We start from the raw sequence: 13,094 nt of genomic DNA on the forward strand, positions 1-13,094 counted from the left end.
TAGAGTATCCACTAGAGGAATCCTCTGCATGTGTTAATCAGAGTTTTGTCCCTGTAATAAACACTTGAGGCAACTTAAAAGAGAAGACTTACTTATATATTTGTTTATTTTACTGTTATGGGGATTGAATTTAGGACGGTGTGCATGGAAGGCAAGTTTTCTCTGGCTTGGCTGCAATACCAGCCCCTTTTATTTTGATTCCAGATCTTGTTGAGGGGCGAAAACTATCCCTAAATTTTTATCTAGCCCAGTAATCCTTGAACTTGCTATCCTCCTGCTTCAGCCTCCTGATATTAGAAGCCTGCATCACTAAACCCAGCTGGAAAATTTTATTGATTCAACATTTCAAAAGTTTCTTGGCTGTGGTGAGACAGAGCATCATGAAAAGGGTGTAGCAGAACAAAGTTGCTTACCACATGGTTGCCAGAAAGCAGAAAGGGTGACAGGGAGGGGTCGAGGCATTTACGTCTTCCAGGTACCTCTTCCAATGACTTCCTTCCTTCAACTGTCACCTGCTCATTTTCTGCCACCTCCCAACAATGCCATCAAATTGGAGGGATTAATTCATTGATGAAGTCAGAGGCCTCATGAGCCAAGACTTCTCAATGATTGGATCCATCAGCTGAGGACCAAGCCTTTGACAGGTGAGCCTTTGTGGTGGGGGAACACTCTTCATACTCAAACTATAGCAGTGGATATGGTTGTTTCACAACCCTGCTCACCCATTTATCAAGGGCAGTATAGGAAAAGGAGGCTCAGCTCACACTCTCACAGCCAGAGGAGTGCCTATGGGCTATCTTTTCCAAGTTCTTTGGGTGTTTCACGTAGAAATCGAGAAACAAACTAGGACATAAGCTTCCATAGACAAAGCTCCAGATTTATAGAACACCTGGGTTCGTTCTCCAGCACATACACTCACCCACACACCTATAAGGTACTGATACAGTATTGCAGTGGTATTCCTCAAGCTTACAATTGGAGAGGGAAAGTATCTGGCTGCAGTAAAGAGAGTGCAAAGGTATTCCCCGCCAATCTCCATCGTGATTTCTACAGCCTCTGTACTTTTTGAGGATTTCTTGAAGCTGAAGGTTCTCCATCTCCAAGATGAAACTAAGGGATCACCAGTCATCCCTGTAACCCCGATGTCTTGTCCTGTCCTGTCCTGTCCACCGTTGAGTCCACCAAGGGTCCGGATTAGCAACAACGCCAACCTAAACGACCAAACACAACCCCAAAGGGCCCTATGGACACAGATGAATCAGATGTCACCATCTAGAGGGCAGGACGCTGGCTGCACAGGGCCTAGGACAGTCGGAATTCGGATCCAAAGCATCCAAGCATGTGGTGCCAGTCTTTCATTTTTTGTTTTTGTTTTTGTTTGTTTGTTTTTCGAGACAGGGTTCTCTGTGTAGCTTTGCACCTTTTTCCTGGAACTCACTTGGTAGCCCAGGCTGGCCTCGAACTCACAGAGATCCGCCTGGCTCTGCCTCCCGAGTGCTGGGATTATAGGCACGTGCCACCACCGCCCAGTAGTTTTTCATTTTTTAAAAGAGACGCAGGAGATTACAACTTTCATGTAAACGTTCTTTTATTTTTAAGGTAGGAGCTGACCCAAGCTGCAACAGACTGGCTTTAGCCAAGTCATCAAGTACTTGCCCCAGTCTCCAGGAGAATTAACTGTCTGGGCAACCATCAGTTTAGACTCAGCTCTCAGGACAAGCAGCACAGCTGCACTACGCCTGCGCGCCGCGCCGGCTCTTTTGGAGCAAGCACCGACCTGCCTGCTAATACAACGCAGCCTTCCGTTGCCATGGAGCTGCAGGCCCAAACTACGCAGCCTCAGATCTCCGCTGGCAGTCGGCTAGCCGTTAAGGGGGACATTTCTGAGGAACTGGTGCCAAGAAACTGTTTCTCCGGGGCCACTGCTGAGGAAGTCGGCGAGGAGCTGTTTCTGGGTGGGGGGACCCTTCTGCGGGACCACTGCCTAGGGCTCATTTGGGAGGGGCTATTGCTAAGGGGCCGTCTTCAGGGACCATTCTTTAGGGGCTGTTGCTGAGGAACCACTACGGAGGAGCCGTTCCTGAAGGGTTTGGGCAACAGTCCATTCCTGGAGGACCTTTGCTGAAGTGTCATCACCGAGGGACATTCCTGGACTGGCCAGAGAGGTGGGTACTGATGATGCGTTCTGCCGGGGGCTGCCCTGAGGATGTGCTGGACATAGGTGGCTGGCTTCTCTGTGTGGCCCATGGTTTTGAGCCACGCGGTTACCACATTTTATGAAGAGGCAGAGTCAAACCTTGCTGGAGAGGACCAGGCACCAGTCTTCGAGAGATGTGAGTAAGATTCACATCCAAGCCGGGCAGTGGTGGCACAAGCCTTTAATCATAGCACTTGGGAGACAGAGACAGGCGGATCTCTGTAAGTTCGAGGCCAGCCTGGTCGACAAAGAGAGTTCCAGGACAGCCAGGGCTACACAAAGAAACCTTGTCTCAAAAAAAAAAAAAAAAAAAAAACCACCACCAACAACAACAACAAAAATTCACATCCACAAAGAACCCTTCGTTGGAAGTGGATAGGCCTCCTTAGCTTGGATTCCCATAAAATAATTTCTTTATGAGAGTAGAGATGTTTATCAAAATACTCACTGAATGTCTACTGTAGGCCAGGTACTGGTACTGATACTGGCTCGTGGATATTCTCATCAGACAAATGATGCCTAATTTCTTGTGTGCAATGTGAGAACTGACTGTCAAGCAAATATCAAAAGCCCGCCCAAGCCAATAAATAGAATCTCACTTTCACCACAGCACAATGCCTCTCCTGATTAACTACGCACAAACCTGTGATCCTCATTTCATCTTGTATTTAGATCAGAAATTTACTCTTGAACAGTAGTTTCTGTTGATTGGTTGGTTGGTTTTTCAAGGCAGGGTTTCTCTGTGTAGCCCTGGCTGTCCTGGTACTCGATCTGTAGGCCTTGAACTCAGAGATCCACCTGTCTCTGCCTCTCAAGTGCAGGAATCAAAGGCATGGGCTTAGCCTGGAGCCCTGTCTTAAAAACAAACATGAACTTCTGGCTTCAAGACTGACAGAATACATTTCTGTGATGTAAAGCATACAGATCGGGGTGTTTTGTTATGGCAACCCTGGAAAACTAATGTGAGAAGTGAGAGTTTCTGCAGTCTCCTCTAAGGAGAGGGTGTCCCTCTCAGAAGAAAGCCTATTGCTTCAGAAGGTAAGGTAGGCAGCACAGTGTCTCCAGAGAAACCCAATGTCCCAATCCTCTGAACCAGTAAGAACACGATGTCCTATGAATCAGAGGAACTGAGGTAGTTCATCAAGCTGCCTTTGAGATGAAAGAGTCATCCTGGGTCATCTCAGTGGGCCTAATGAATGCAGTTACACTAAAAGGTCATGTAAGTGGAAGAGGGAGGCAGGAGAGAGAACATCAAAGGCTCTAGCATGGGTGACCCTGCTGATGCTGCAGCTTTGAACATGTTGGAATGAGGCCTGGGTGCCAATGAGTGAAGGTGGCTGGAGATAGACAGTAAAAAGGCAAGAAAATAGACACACCCTCTGGCTTCTAGAAGGAACACAGCCCTGCTGCTCCAGAACAACCTTGTTCTGATTTATAAGGACCGGCCTCAAAGTGCTGTGAGGCAGAAAGAAGAGAAAGGCAAACCTAGGGTTATACCAAGTGCAGTTTATTATTGGGGTTGGGGGTGGAGGGTGGGGTGGGAGGAGCTTACAAGTGTGGGCCTGAATGGCAGCAGGCAAGATGGAAACTTGCAGCCTGGGACAAAAATTTTGGGGCAAAAAGAGGAGCGTATTTGTGGACTATAACAAAAGCAAACCCATTCTTTCTGAAATATGCCTATTTATCTTAATGACAACATACTATTATAATTCTAGCTTTCAGGAGGCTGAGACAGGATTGTGAATTCAAGGCTGTAATGAGATGCTGCCACAAAAGAAAAGGAGACAAATTGCAGAGTCAGGGAGATCTCTGAAGCCAAAATCTGCTGTAAAATCCCACATAATACTCTAATGATTTTATTATCTATTTATGATTTGCTGAGGAAAAAACAGCTAGGGCTAATTGGAAGACATCATGATAATTTTGACTTAAGATGACAGTGATTGGGCTGGAAAGATGGCTCAGAGGTTTAACAGCACTGGCTGCTCTTCCAGAGGTCCTAACTTTAATTCCCAGCAACCGCATTGTGGCTTAAAGCCATATATAATGAGATCTGGTGCCCTCTTCTGGTATGCAGACATACATGCAGGTAGAACACCATATACATAATAAATAAATCTTAAAACAGCAACAACAAAAAGATGGCAGTGGTTGTGTCAAGCTGATTCCACACACACTTGTTGACACTGTGGCCTTAGATCAGATGCCTGCCCTCTAGAGCATGGGTTTCAACCTTTCAATACAATTCTTCATGTTGTGGTGACCCTCTGTGATGATTTGAAAGAAAATGGCCCTCTAAGGGAGTGGCACTAATGGGAGGTGTGGCCTTGTTGGAGGAAGTGTATCACTGTGGAGGCAGGCTTTGAGGTCTCATATATGCTCAAGGCATGCTCAGTGAGACAGTTCACTTCCTGTGCCTGCAAGATGTAGTGTACTCAGCTCCAGCACCATGTCTGCCTGCATGCCTCCTTGTTCCACCATGATGATGATAATGCACTGACTGAACCTCCAAACTGTAAGCAAGCCACCACAATTAAATGTTTTCCTTTATAAGAATTACTGTGGTCATGGTGTCTCTTCACAGCAATAGAAACCCTAAGACATCCCACAACCATAAAATTACTTCATTGCTAATTCATAACTATAACTTTGCTACTGTTAATAAATTTTAATGTAGATATCTGATATGCAACCCTAAGGGGGTCGAGGCCCACAGGTTGAGAACCGCTGCTCTGGGCTCATGAGATGAATTTGTGCTGTTTTTAGCTAACAAGCATATAGTCATTCATTTTTTAAAGAATAGGGAAAGTAAAGGGTTGTTCTTCTTTTTTCCCTGTATGATGCCTAGCTCCTAATGTCTAATGCCAAAGCTCCACCTCCCACCTCACTGCTGGCATATCAGCCTTTTCACTGTTTCACGTCTGTGGCTGGAGTTTTTCTGGTCCTGCCTGGCCCACGGTGAGGACAAATCTTTCTCATCGACCAGACCCGCAGCCGCTCAGACCCAACCAAGTAAACACACAGAGACTTACACTGCTTACAAACTGTATGGCCGTGGCAGGCTTCTTGTTATCTAGTCCTTATATCTTAAATTAACCCATTTCTATTAGTCTATAAGTTGCCACGTGGCTTGTGGCTTACTGGTACCTTACATCTCAGTTGTCATGGCGGTGGCTGGCAGCGTCTCTCTGCCTCAGCCTTCCACTTCCCAGAGTTCTCTTCTCTGCTTGTCCCACCTATACTTCCTGCCTGGCTACTGGCCAATCAGTGTTTTATTTACTAACCAATCAAAGCAACATGCTTGACATACAGAACATCCCACAGAACATGTCCTTACTAGCACCTGCTGGATCTTTATGCTCCCAAGTCTGATGACTATGTAATGATAGCTCACTGTAACTTTTCAGTTCCCTTATTACAGTTGATGTTGAACTACTTTTCTTAAGTTATGATCATGAGATAGTTTATTATCCAAAAGAGGGCTCTATTGATAACTCTAGAAGAACAGATATATAGCTGGTTATGCTGATGAACTGGATACACGGTTGCCATGTGTATTGGCTGAATGTCCCTTATTATAAAGTTCCTGATATGAACTTTTGCCTGTGTTTCTTCTGGGGAGTGTATTCTACATAAACTCAGTAGGTCCTTTTCATGGTCTTGATGGAAAATGTTTTAAGTTATGGATTGTTATGTCTTCTACCCCATGCTTTCCTCTGAGTCTCCTTAGGATGTCATCTGATCAGAAGTGTTAAATTCAAATATAGGTGACTCTATCAGCATTTTCTCTCATGGCTAATGCCTTTGGTGCCTTATTTAGAAATCTTGAGGTCATGACTCCCCCTTGGCCACTGCCACTGCAGTGGTTTCACTTTTCACATATGAGCTTTTAATCCACATGGAGATGATTTTCCAGGAAAGGGTCCAGCTTCTCAACATGCCCACTGAAAAACACCCAGTCCTGCTTGCTGGTGAGCAATGAGATTTTGTACTAAGTGGTATCAATCTTTAGCAACCAATTTCTAGACTCCTTATCCTATTCTACAGGTCTGTTTCTGTTTGCCATGGCACTGTTCTAACTTTATAACTTCATAATAAGTCTTAATATTGGTGGGACATGCCTCCCTTATGCTCCTTCAATACTATTGTTCTTTGTTCTTCTGCTCATATTTTAAAATGCACTGGGCAAGTTTCTGATTTGTTTTTCTCAGTTGTATGTACATATGTACCTACACATGTGCACAGCCCTGCTGAGAACTGGATGCAGTTCAGTGACTAAAATTGACTTATCAACTATAGGAAGTCTCCAGTGGCTAAACCTGAGTCTGTTTGTATTTTATTCTTTTTGCAATTTTTTTTCTTAAAAAGAAAAATTCCATAATCATAGAAACAAAGAGAAAGAGGCTGGGGAGATGGTTGAACTGTTAAGGGCATTTGTGGTTCTTGCAGAGAACTGAAGATTAATTCCCAGTGCCAATATTGGGCCATTTACAACCACCTGTAACTTTAGTTCCAGGAGATCTGAAACCTTCTTCTGGCCTTTGCAGGCATCTTCGAGTTCACACACACCACCACCATCACCACCACCAATAATAATAAATAACAAATCTTGGAAAAATTAAAACAAATGGGGGGAAGGATAATATGAACCTTAGATTCCAATCATAGCGTATTAGTGCTGTGTATCCTGTTCCTATTTGGGCTAACACATTGTAAAGACAACCAGGTATACTCCCATCTCTCTTGGAAAGTCTTAGTGTGTACCTCTGTACATTTAGCCAACCCATAAAATCAAATCAACTCCAACCAAATAGTCGTTTTTTTGTTTTGTTTTGTTTTTTGTTTGTTTGTTTTTTAAATAAAATACAACACCTGTTGCTAATTTTCAGGAATTACCTCAAGAATTTCATTTAGGGTTTCTGCTTGAATCAGGAGCCAAACACAGTATTCATAGGACATGTAGCTGACTTGTCCCTCAAGGTCTTTTGACTTTTCTTCTTACTCTGATGTTTATTTGTTAAAGAGATTGGGTCATTTGTTCCATTTTTAAATTTTTAGTCCATTTTGAAAATGTTGTATATGTGTGTATGTGACACAGCACATGTGTTGTCTCCTACCAAGTGGGTGCTAGGGAATTAAACCAAGGTTGTCAGGCTTGGTGGCAAGCCCTTACCTGCTGAGCCATCCTATCATACCAAATCATTTGTGTTAAGTACATGTGTGAACAGACAGGTCTACTCACCACTTCCTTATCTTTTTTTCAACATAAATTATAACTCTTTTGACCCTTTAAAATTGAAGTTTTGTCTTGATATTTAGGACCTCTATATTCTAGATACAAACTTTTGTCAAATATTTTGGCAAAAATATAAATATTTTTTTTTCAGTTTGTAGCTTATATATTTTCTAAATGTGTTTGTATAAGAAAAATTATTACCTTTTGTAGTTTTGAGTCTTGTTATGTAGCAACTGCTGGTCTCAAACATCTTTCGCCAGGTGGTGGTGGCACACACCTGTAATCCCAGCACTCGGGAGGCAGAGGCAGGCAGATCTCTGTGAGTTCGAGGCCGGCCTGGTCTACAGAGCTAGTCCAGGACAGGCTCCAAAGCTACAGAGAAACCCTGTCTCGAAAAACAAAAAAAAAAACAAAACAAAACAAAAACCAAACAAACAAACAAAACATCTTCTTTCCTCACTTCTTAAATAGTGAAACCACAGGTATATATCATTGCACTCTTAGTTCTTGTAAATGTTAAGGATTTTAAAATCTATAATATTGTTGATACATATTTTATTATAATTTTTTTGCAGTTAATTTCTGTCTCCCCCAGTATGGAAGAACCTACTACCCTGGTTTCCGATGAGGACCTGGTGGACAGCCTCCCTGCCATAGACGATGGTAATAGAGGCCTTTTCCAAAATCAGACAAGTTTCAGCATAGAAGACAGTGTGCTCTTGATTGCCCTTTATTCCAGGAAAGTACAGAAAGTGCATCTACTAAATCATTTATTTCTCAAACAGGGAGCTTCTGCTCTTGTCTTTAGTTGACAAAATAATAATAATAATAATAATGGCTGAGAATCTGAATGTGGCAATCCATATTATTCTATTTTCCAAGTCACCATTAGTAAATTGATGCCATTTTTAACTTTAATCCTTTGAATGTGACCTATTTTTTGTTTTTCTGGAACATTTTAGAATTTCTTTTCTAAATTCCAGATGATCCAAACTTTTCTGAGATATCCTTGATTTTGTGTCCCTCCTCACCTACAAACTGATCCTGTGGCTCTGTTCTCTGGGTCTGTGCGGGCCCCATCCCTGCTCCACCCCGTCCCTGTTACACCCTGTTCCTGACCTTCTTCTTGGGTTTGTGTGGTCCTCTCATTGGTCTTCCCTCTTCCATCCTCCTTGTGGTGGTAGGCTTTTACACATTCTTTTCAGTAATTTTTACAGGCATATTTTGATGATGAGGAGATAAACCCATAGTTCTTTATGGTTTTTTTTTTCTTTTCTTTTCTTTCTTTCATTTTTGGTTTTGGTTTTGGTTTCGAGACAGGGTTTCTCTGTGTTGTTTTGGAGCCTGTCCTGGATCTCGCTCTGTAGACCAGGCTTGCCTTGAACTCACAGAGATCTGCCTGGCTCTGCCTCCTGAGTGCTGGGATTAAAGGCGTGCATCATCTCCACCAGACTTTTTATTTTTCTTTTTTAAAAATATTTTTCTTGGGAGCTAGAGAGATGGCTCAGAGGTTAAGAGCACTGTTTGCTCTTCTAAAGGTCCTGAGTTCAATTCCCAGCAATCACATTATGGCTCACAACCATCTGTAATGAGATCTGGTGCCCTCTTCTGGCCTGCAGAGATATGTGCAGACAGAACACTGTATACACGTAAATAAATCAATCTTTCAAAAAAATTTTATTAAAAAAATAATATTTTTCTTGCCGGGCGGTGGTGGCACACGCCCTTAATCCCAGCACTCGGGAGGCAAAGACAGGTGGATCTCTGTGAGTTCGAGGCCAGCCTGGGCTACCAAGTGAGTCCCAGGAAAGGCACAAAGCTACACAGAGAAACCCTGTCTCGAAAAACAAAAAACAAAAAACAAAAAAATAAATAAAATTTTTTTCTTTATCCTCTGAAAATATTTTTGTTTTATATTTTGAGACAAGGATGGCCTCCAATTTCCTAGACCTGACCTGGGATTCCTGCTTCTCGTCCTTTTCCTTTTCCTGGGCTGGGATTACAGGAATGAGCCACCACACTCTGGCTACAGTTTGGCTTTGTGTTGTTTTGTTTTGACTGTTTCCTTGATTTCTAGAAAGAATCCAGTTGGAGGATCCAGAGTTTGAGACGGACCCATTTCTTCTGGGATTTGAGGACACCATTCGCCTAGGATGCTGCTGGTAATTCCTTGAGTGACAGCCTTCCTTCTCTCGGAGTGTAGCTCCGTGGCTGTGGAGATGCTGGGTGGAGTGCATCCTCAGGTAGTGCTGAGTGCTGTGGTTTGTGTGTGAAGCAAGTGTTTTCTTTTTTCAAGTCCAGCAAAAGAAGAGGAAGTGACTACCGAGAAAACGAAGAAGACGACCACCAGAGACAGAGTCCAGGCGTTTCACCTTCGGAAAAGCTTGAACCTCCTGGACAAGCTGCACGAGGAGAAGGACCTTTTTATTCAGAAGACTCGGTGAGCTCACGAGGCTGAGGACCCATGGCCTAGCCATTCCTTCTGGTTATACATGTTCATGTAGGAGGTCTTGCCTTTAGCTTCCTGCTGGAGTCTTTACAAGGAGCAATCTCACAGAACCTGAAGAGATGTGGTACTCAGGGCTCCATCCACTTTTCCCTTCCCTCAATCTAGACAAGATCCCAGGGAATTAAGGGTGCTCTTAGGTCCTGCCAGGTCCTCCATGACCATCTTGTTCCTGCATGTCTCAGGTGTGGCAGAGGCCTTAGTGAACAGCCTCCTACTTCTCAGGGTCCTCCTGGTCTTGGCCTCACTGGCATTTGGTCTGCCAGCATATTCAATGGAAATACTGAGTGTGTTTCTCCAACATACAGAAAAATTGGAAACTAGTAGTAGGCAGCTGTTTCCTGTATGCCAGTACTAGATTACCGTGTTTAGCTTTTACCACTGAATATGTATCAACATGTGTCATAGCTATGATTCTTTAGCTGAATCATTTGAAAGTAAATTTCAGGATCATGATACTACTCCTATTTTGGAGTCTCTGAAAAACAAAAGCATCTTTCTGCATGACCTTAGCATGTACCACCACCTGTGGGTATAGGTCTTACCCAATACCAACGTCATGTTCTTCATGCTGCAGCTGTCCTGACATCCTCTGAGTGTCCATTAGAACTCATGCTTTAGATTTTATTCCATTATTTCTAGCTGAGGTGAAAGTCTCGTAACAGGAGTGAGCATTTTATCCAGGCTTACACAGGGACCTGCCTTGGCCTGTGTGTGTGTCGACAAGGGGCTGCAGCCATTTGTAGCCGTGTGCTCTTGGGGGCCTGTGCTTATACATACTCCATTAACCGCATTTCCCTTGGCTTCCTAGGCATATCACCTTTGCAGGAGTTTATACAATTGGCTCCTTGGGCAGGGTTTTCAGGGAACACCCTACTCATGAGATATGATAGTGCCAGAGAGACACCTAGAAAGACAAAGTATTTCTAGTCCTTGGCCTGCACCTTAGACCTTCCCCCTTCTCTCCCCCACTGGTCCCTTCTGAGGCTAGAACTTTAGGAAAACATTATGGCAAGTCTTATTTTAATGTTCTAGAGGGGAGCTGCGTGTCTGTCATCAGAGGATGGACCTCCTCACCAAACAGCAAGAGAGCTTGGCAGCTGAGATCGCCGCAGAGAGAGAAGCCAACAACATGTAGGTCATCCTTGTGGGCAAGGAGGTCAGACAGCCAAGTGTTACCATGATGGCTGAGATAGTATCACACATAGAGCTTTATTCATTCAACAAAGATGAGTCTTAAGTACCTGTTCTGTTCAGATAGTTAAGAGGCAGACAGCATCTCTCTAGGACGGCAAAAACACATCATAACACAAAGAAGAAATGTCAGTCTAGGAGCTGGGTCAGTTGGTGAAATACTTACTACACAAGAATGAGGACCTGAATTTGATCCCCAGCCCCCATAGCAGTGAGCACACACCTATAATCCCAACACTGAAGGATCTGGAGCTCTTGTTGGCTAGCCATTTTAGCTGAATCTGAGTTCCAGATTCAGTGACAAAGCCTGTCTCAAAAGCATAAGGCAGAGAATGATTGAGGAAGATACTTAATGTTGACATCTGACTACATGAATGGCTTACTGTATTCTATTGATATGCTCCAGGGCTGCTCTGGGCCGTCTCCAGGCTGCATCCAGACGCCTTCACACAGAGCTGGAGAATGAGAAAGATCTGCAGTCCAAAATCACAGCCATGCTGAAGGACAGCGAGTAAGTTTTGCAAGAGTGTGGAAGGTGGGCTTCATAAGTTAGCATCCAGCTAGTTCACAGGACACAGATCTTGGAGCAGCTTGTGGCACAATTCCTGATCTGAGTGTGAAGAATAATTTGCTTTTCACTTCTAGATGCTTAGGAAATAAAAGGTGGCATGTTGACACAGCTGAAGGAAAGCTCTTCACATTAAGTTTTCTTTCAGTTTCCTCAGTTTTATTTATAATTTTAGTAATTGTATAATCAGTGTCTTCTCTTTTTCTTATTTCCTATACCTCTTGGGCTGGGGCTCAGTGGTAGATCATTTGAATGGTATGCATAAAACCTTAATTTGATCCCTAACATTGAGGGGGAAAAGTATTCTCTTCTTTTCTAGAAACATCCACAGGGGTATGCAAACTAGAACTGCCTCTAGAAGTCCACAAAGAAAGGGTTTCTTTGGGGATATAACAGCTCACTGCTAACACCAGCAAGAGCTCCCGACATACACAGTTCTGTGAACCACTGGGCTACTGCCCAACTCTAGGTCCAGAGCATGGCTGTGCTCTTATATGACAGCAGGTGAAGTTGGAGAGCTGTCCAGACTGAAGACACACAGAGGACTAGAGCATTGTCAGAAGACACACAGAGGACTAGAGCATTGTCAGAAGACACACAGAGGACTAGAGCATTGTCAGAAGACACACAGAGGACTAGAGCATTGTCAGAAGACACACAGAGGACTAGAGCATTGTCAGAAGACACACAGAGGACTAGAGCATTGTCAGAAGACACACAGAGGACTAGAGCATTGTCAGAAACCCTGACTGTAAGTGTAACAGCTGCTGCCTCTTGGCTACATACCACAGTCAGACCAGACTTTTTCCCTTCTCCCACAGTGAGCTCCTGAGCCTTAAGCCAGTCCCTGACTTGCACCTGTTATAATTGCTACAATTCAGGACCGAACACACACATAAAATGTGGAGAGATGTGCAGTTGGGGACAAGTCAGTCCATCTATGGCTGAGAAAGTCAATATTTACACTGTTCTTGATCAACACTTGGCTAGCTAGTGTCTGTGGATCCAAAACCACGGCAGGCAAGACCCTTGGAGGCTCTGCCTATATTGAGATATTTGCCTTGGTGTCAGATATGCAAAGTTTGAGCTGAAATACTTCTTCCCAATGTTGTATGGTGATCATGCACCTTTTGTCATTAGTTCTGGTCAGGCAGGGTCCTCTGGGCAGAACTTTGAGCAAAGCTATCCTCCAGGCAGAGCAAGGCCCCAGGAGATGCTCTTATGTAGCATGCTCAGAATTCTGTAGCATATGTCTAGATGTGTCAGCCGTGATGCGAGAAACCATACTTGACTCACTGCAGAGGTACATGGATGCATGGGTTCCCACATCCTGGGAAAGACAGTTCTGTATTTGCCTTCCTGCTACTCATCCTAAACAAAGATGAGCTGCAAA

General features: G+C 43.8%; 1 protein-coding gene across 37 annotated transcripts in view; it reads left to right on the plus strand.

The window, feature by feature from the left end:
* Cfap74 (cilia and flagella associated protein 74) overlaps window positions 1–13,094 on the plus strand; it is a 75,961-nt gene that overhangs the window by 11,285 nt on the left and 51,582 nt on the right. For 14 of the 37 annotated variants that reach the window (XM_036179047.1, XM_036179035.1, XM_036179054.1 and 11 more), the window contains exons 1-6: window positions 1,722–2,165; window positions 8,009–8,096; window positions 9,511–9,595; window positions 9,730–9,873; window positions 10,975–11,073; window positions 11,540–11,644. In XM_036179047.1, coding sequence (XP_036034940.1) covers window positions 8,030–8,096; window positions 9,511–9,595; window positions 9,730–9,873; window positions 10,975–11,073; window positions 11,540–11,644 — 500 coding nt within the window. In that variant the 5' untranslated portion in view covers window positions 1,722–2,165; window positions 8,009–8,029. Of the gene's footprint in view, window positions 1–1,718; window positions 2,166–8,008; window positions 8,097–9,510; window positions 9,596–9,729; window positions 9,874–10,974; window positions 11,074–11,539; window positions 11,645–13,094 lie in introns of those variants that run through there. The other 23 variants (XM_036179041.1, XM_036179031.1, XM_036179038.1 and 20 more) reach the window with 6 other exon arrangements.

This window comes from Onychomys torridus, chromosome 2 (assembly GCF_903995425.1).
Source record: "Onychomys torridus chromosome 2, mOncTor1.1, whole genome shotgun sequence".
NCBI lineage: Eukaryota > Metazoa > Chordata > Mammalia > Rodentia > Cricetidae > Onychomys > Onychomys torridus.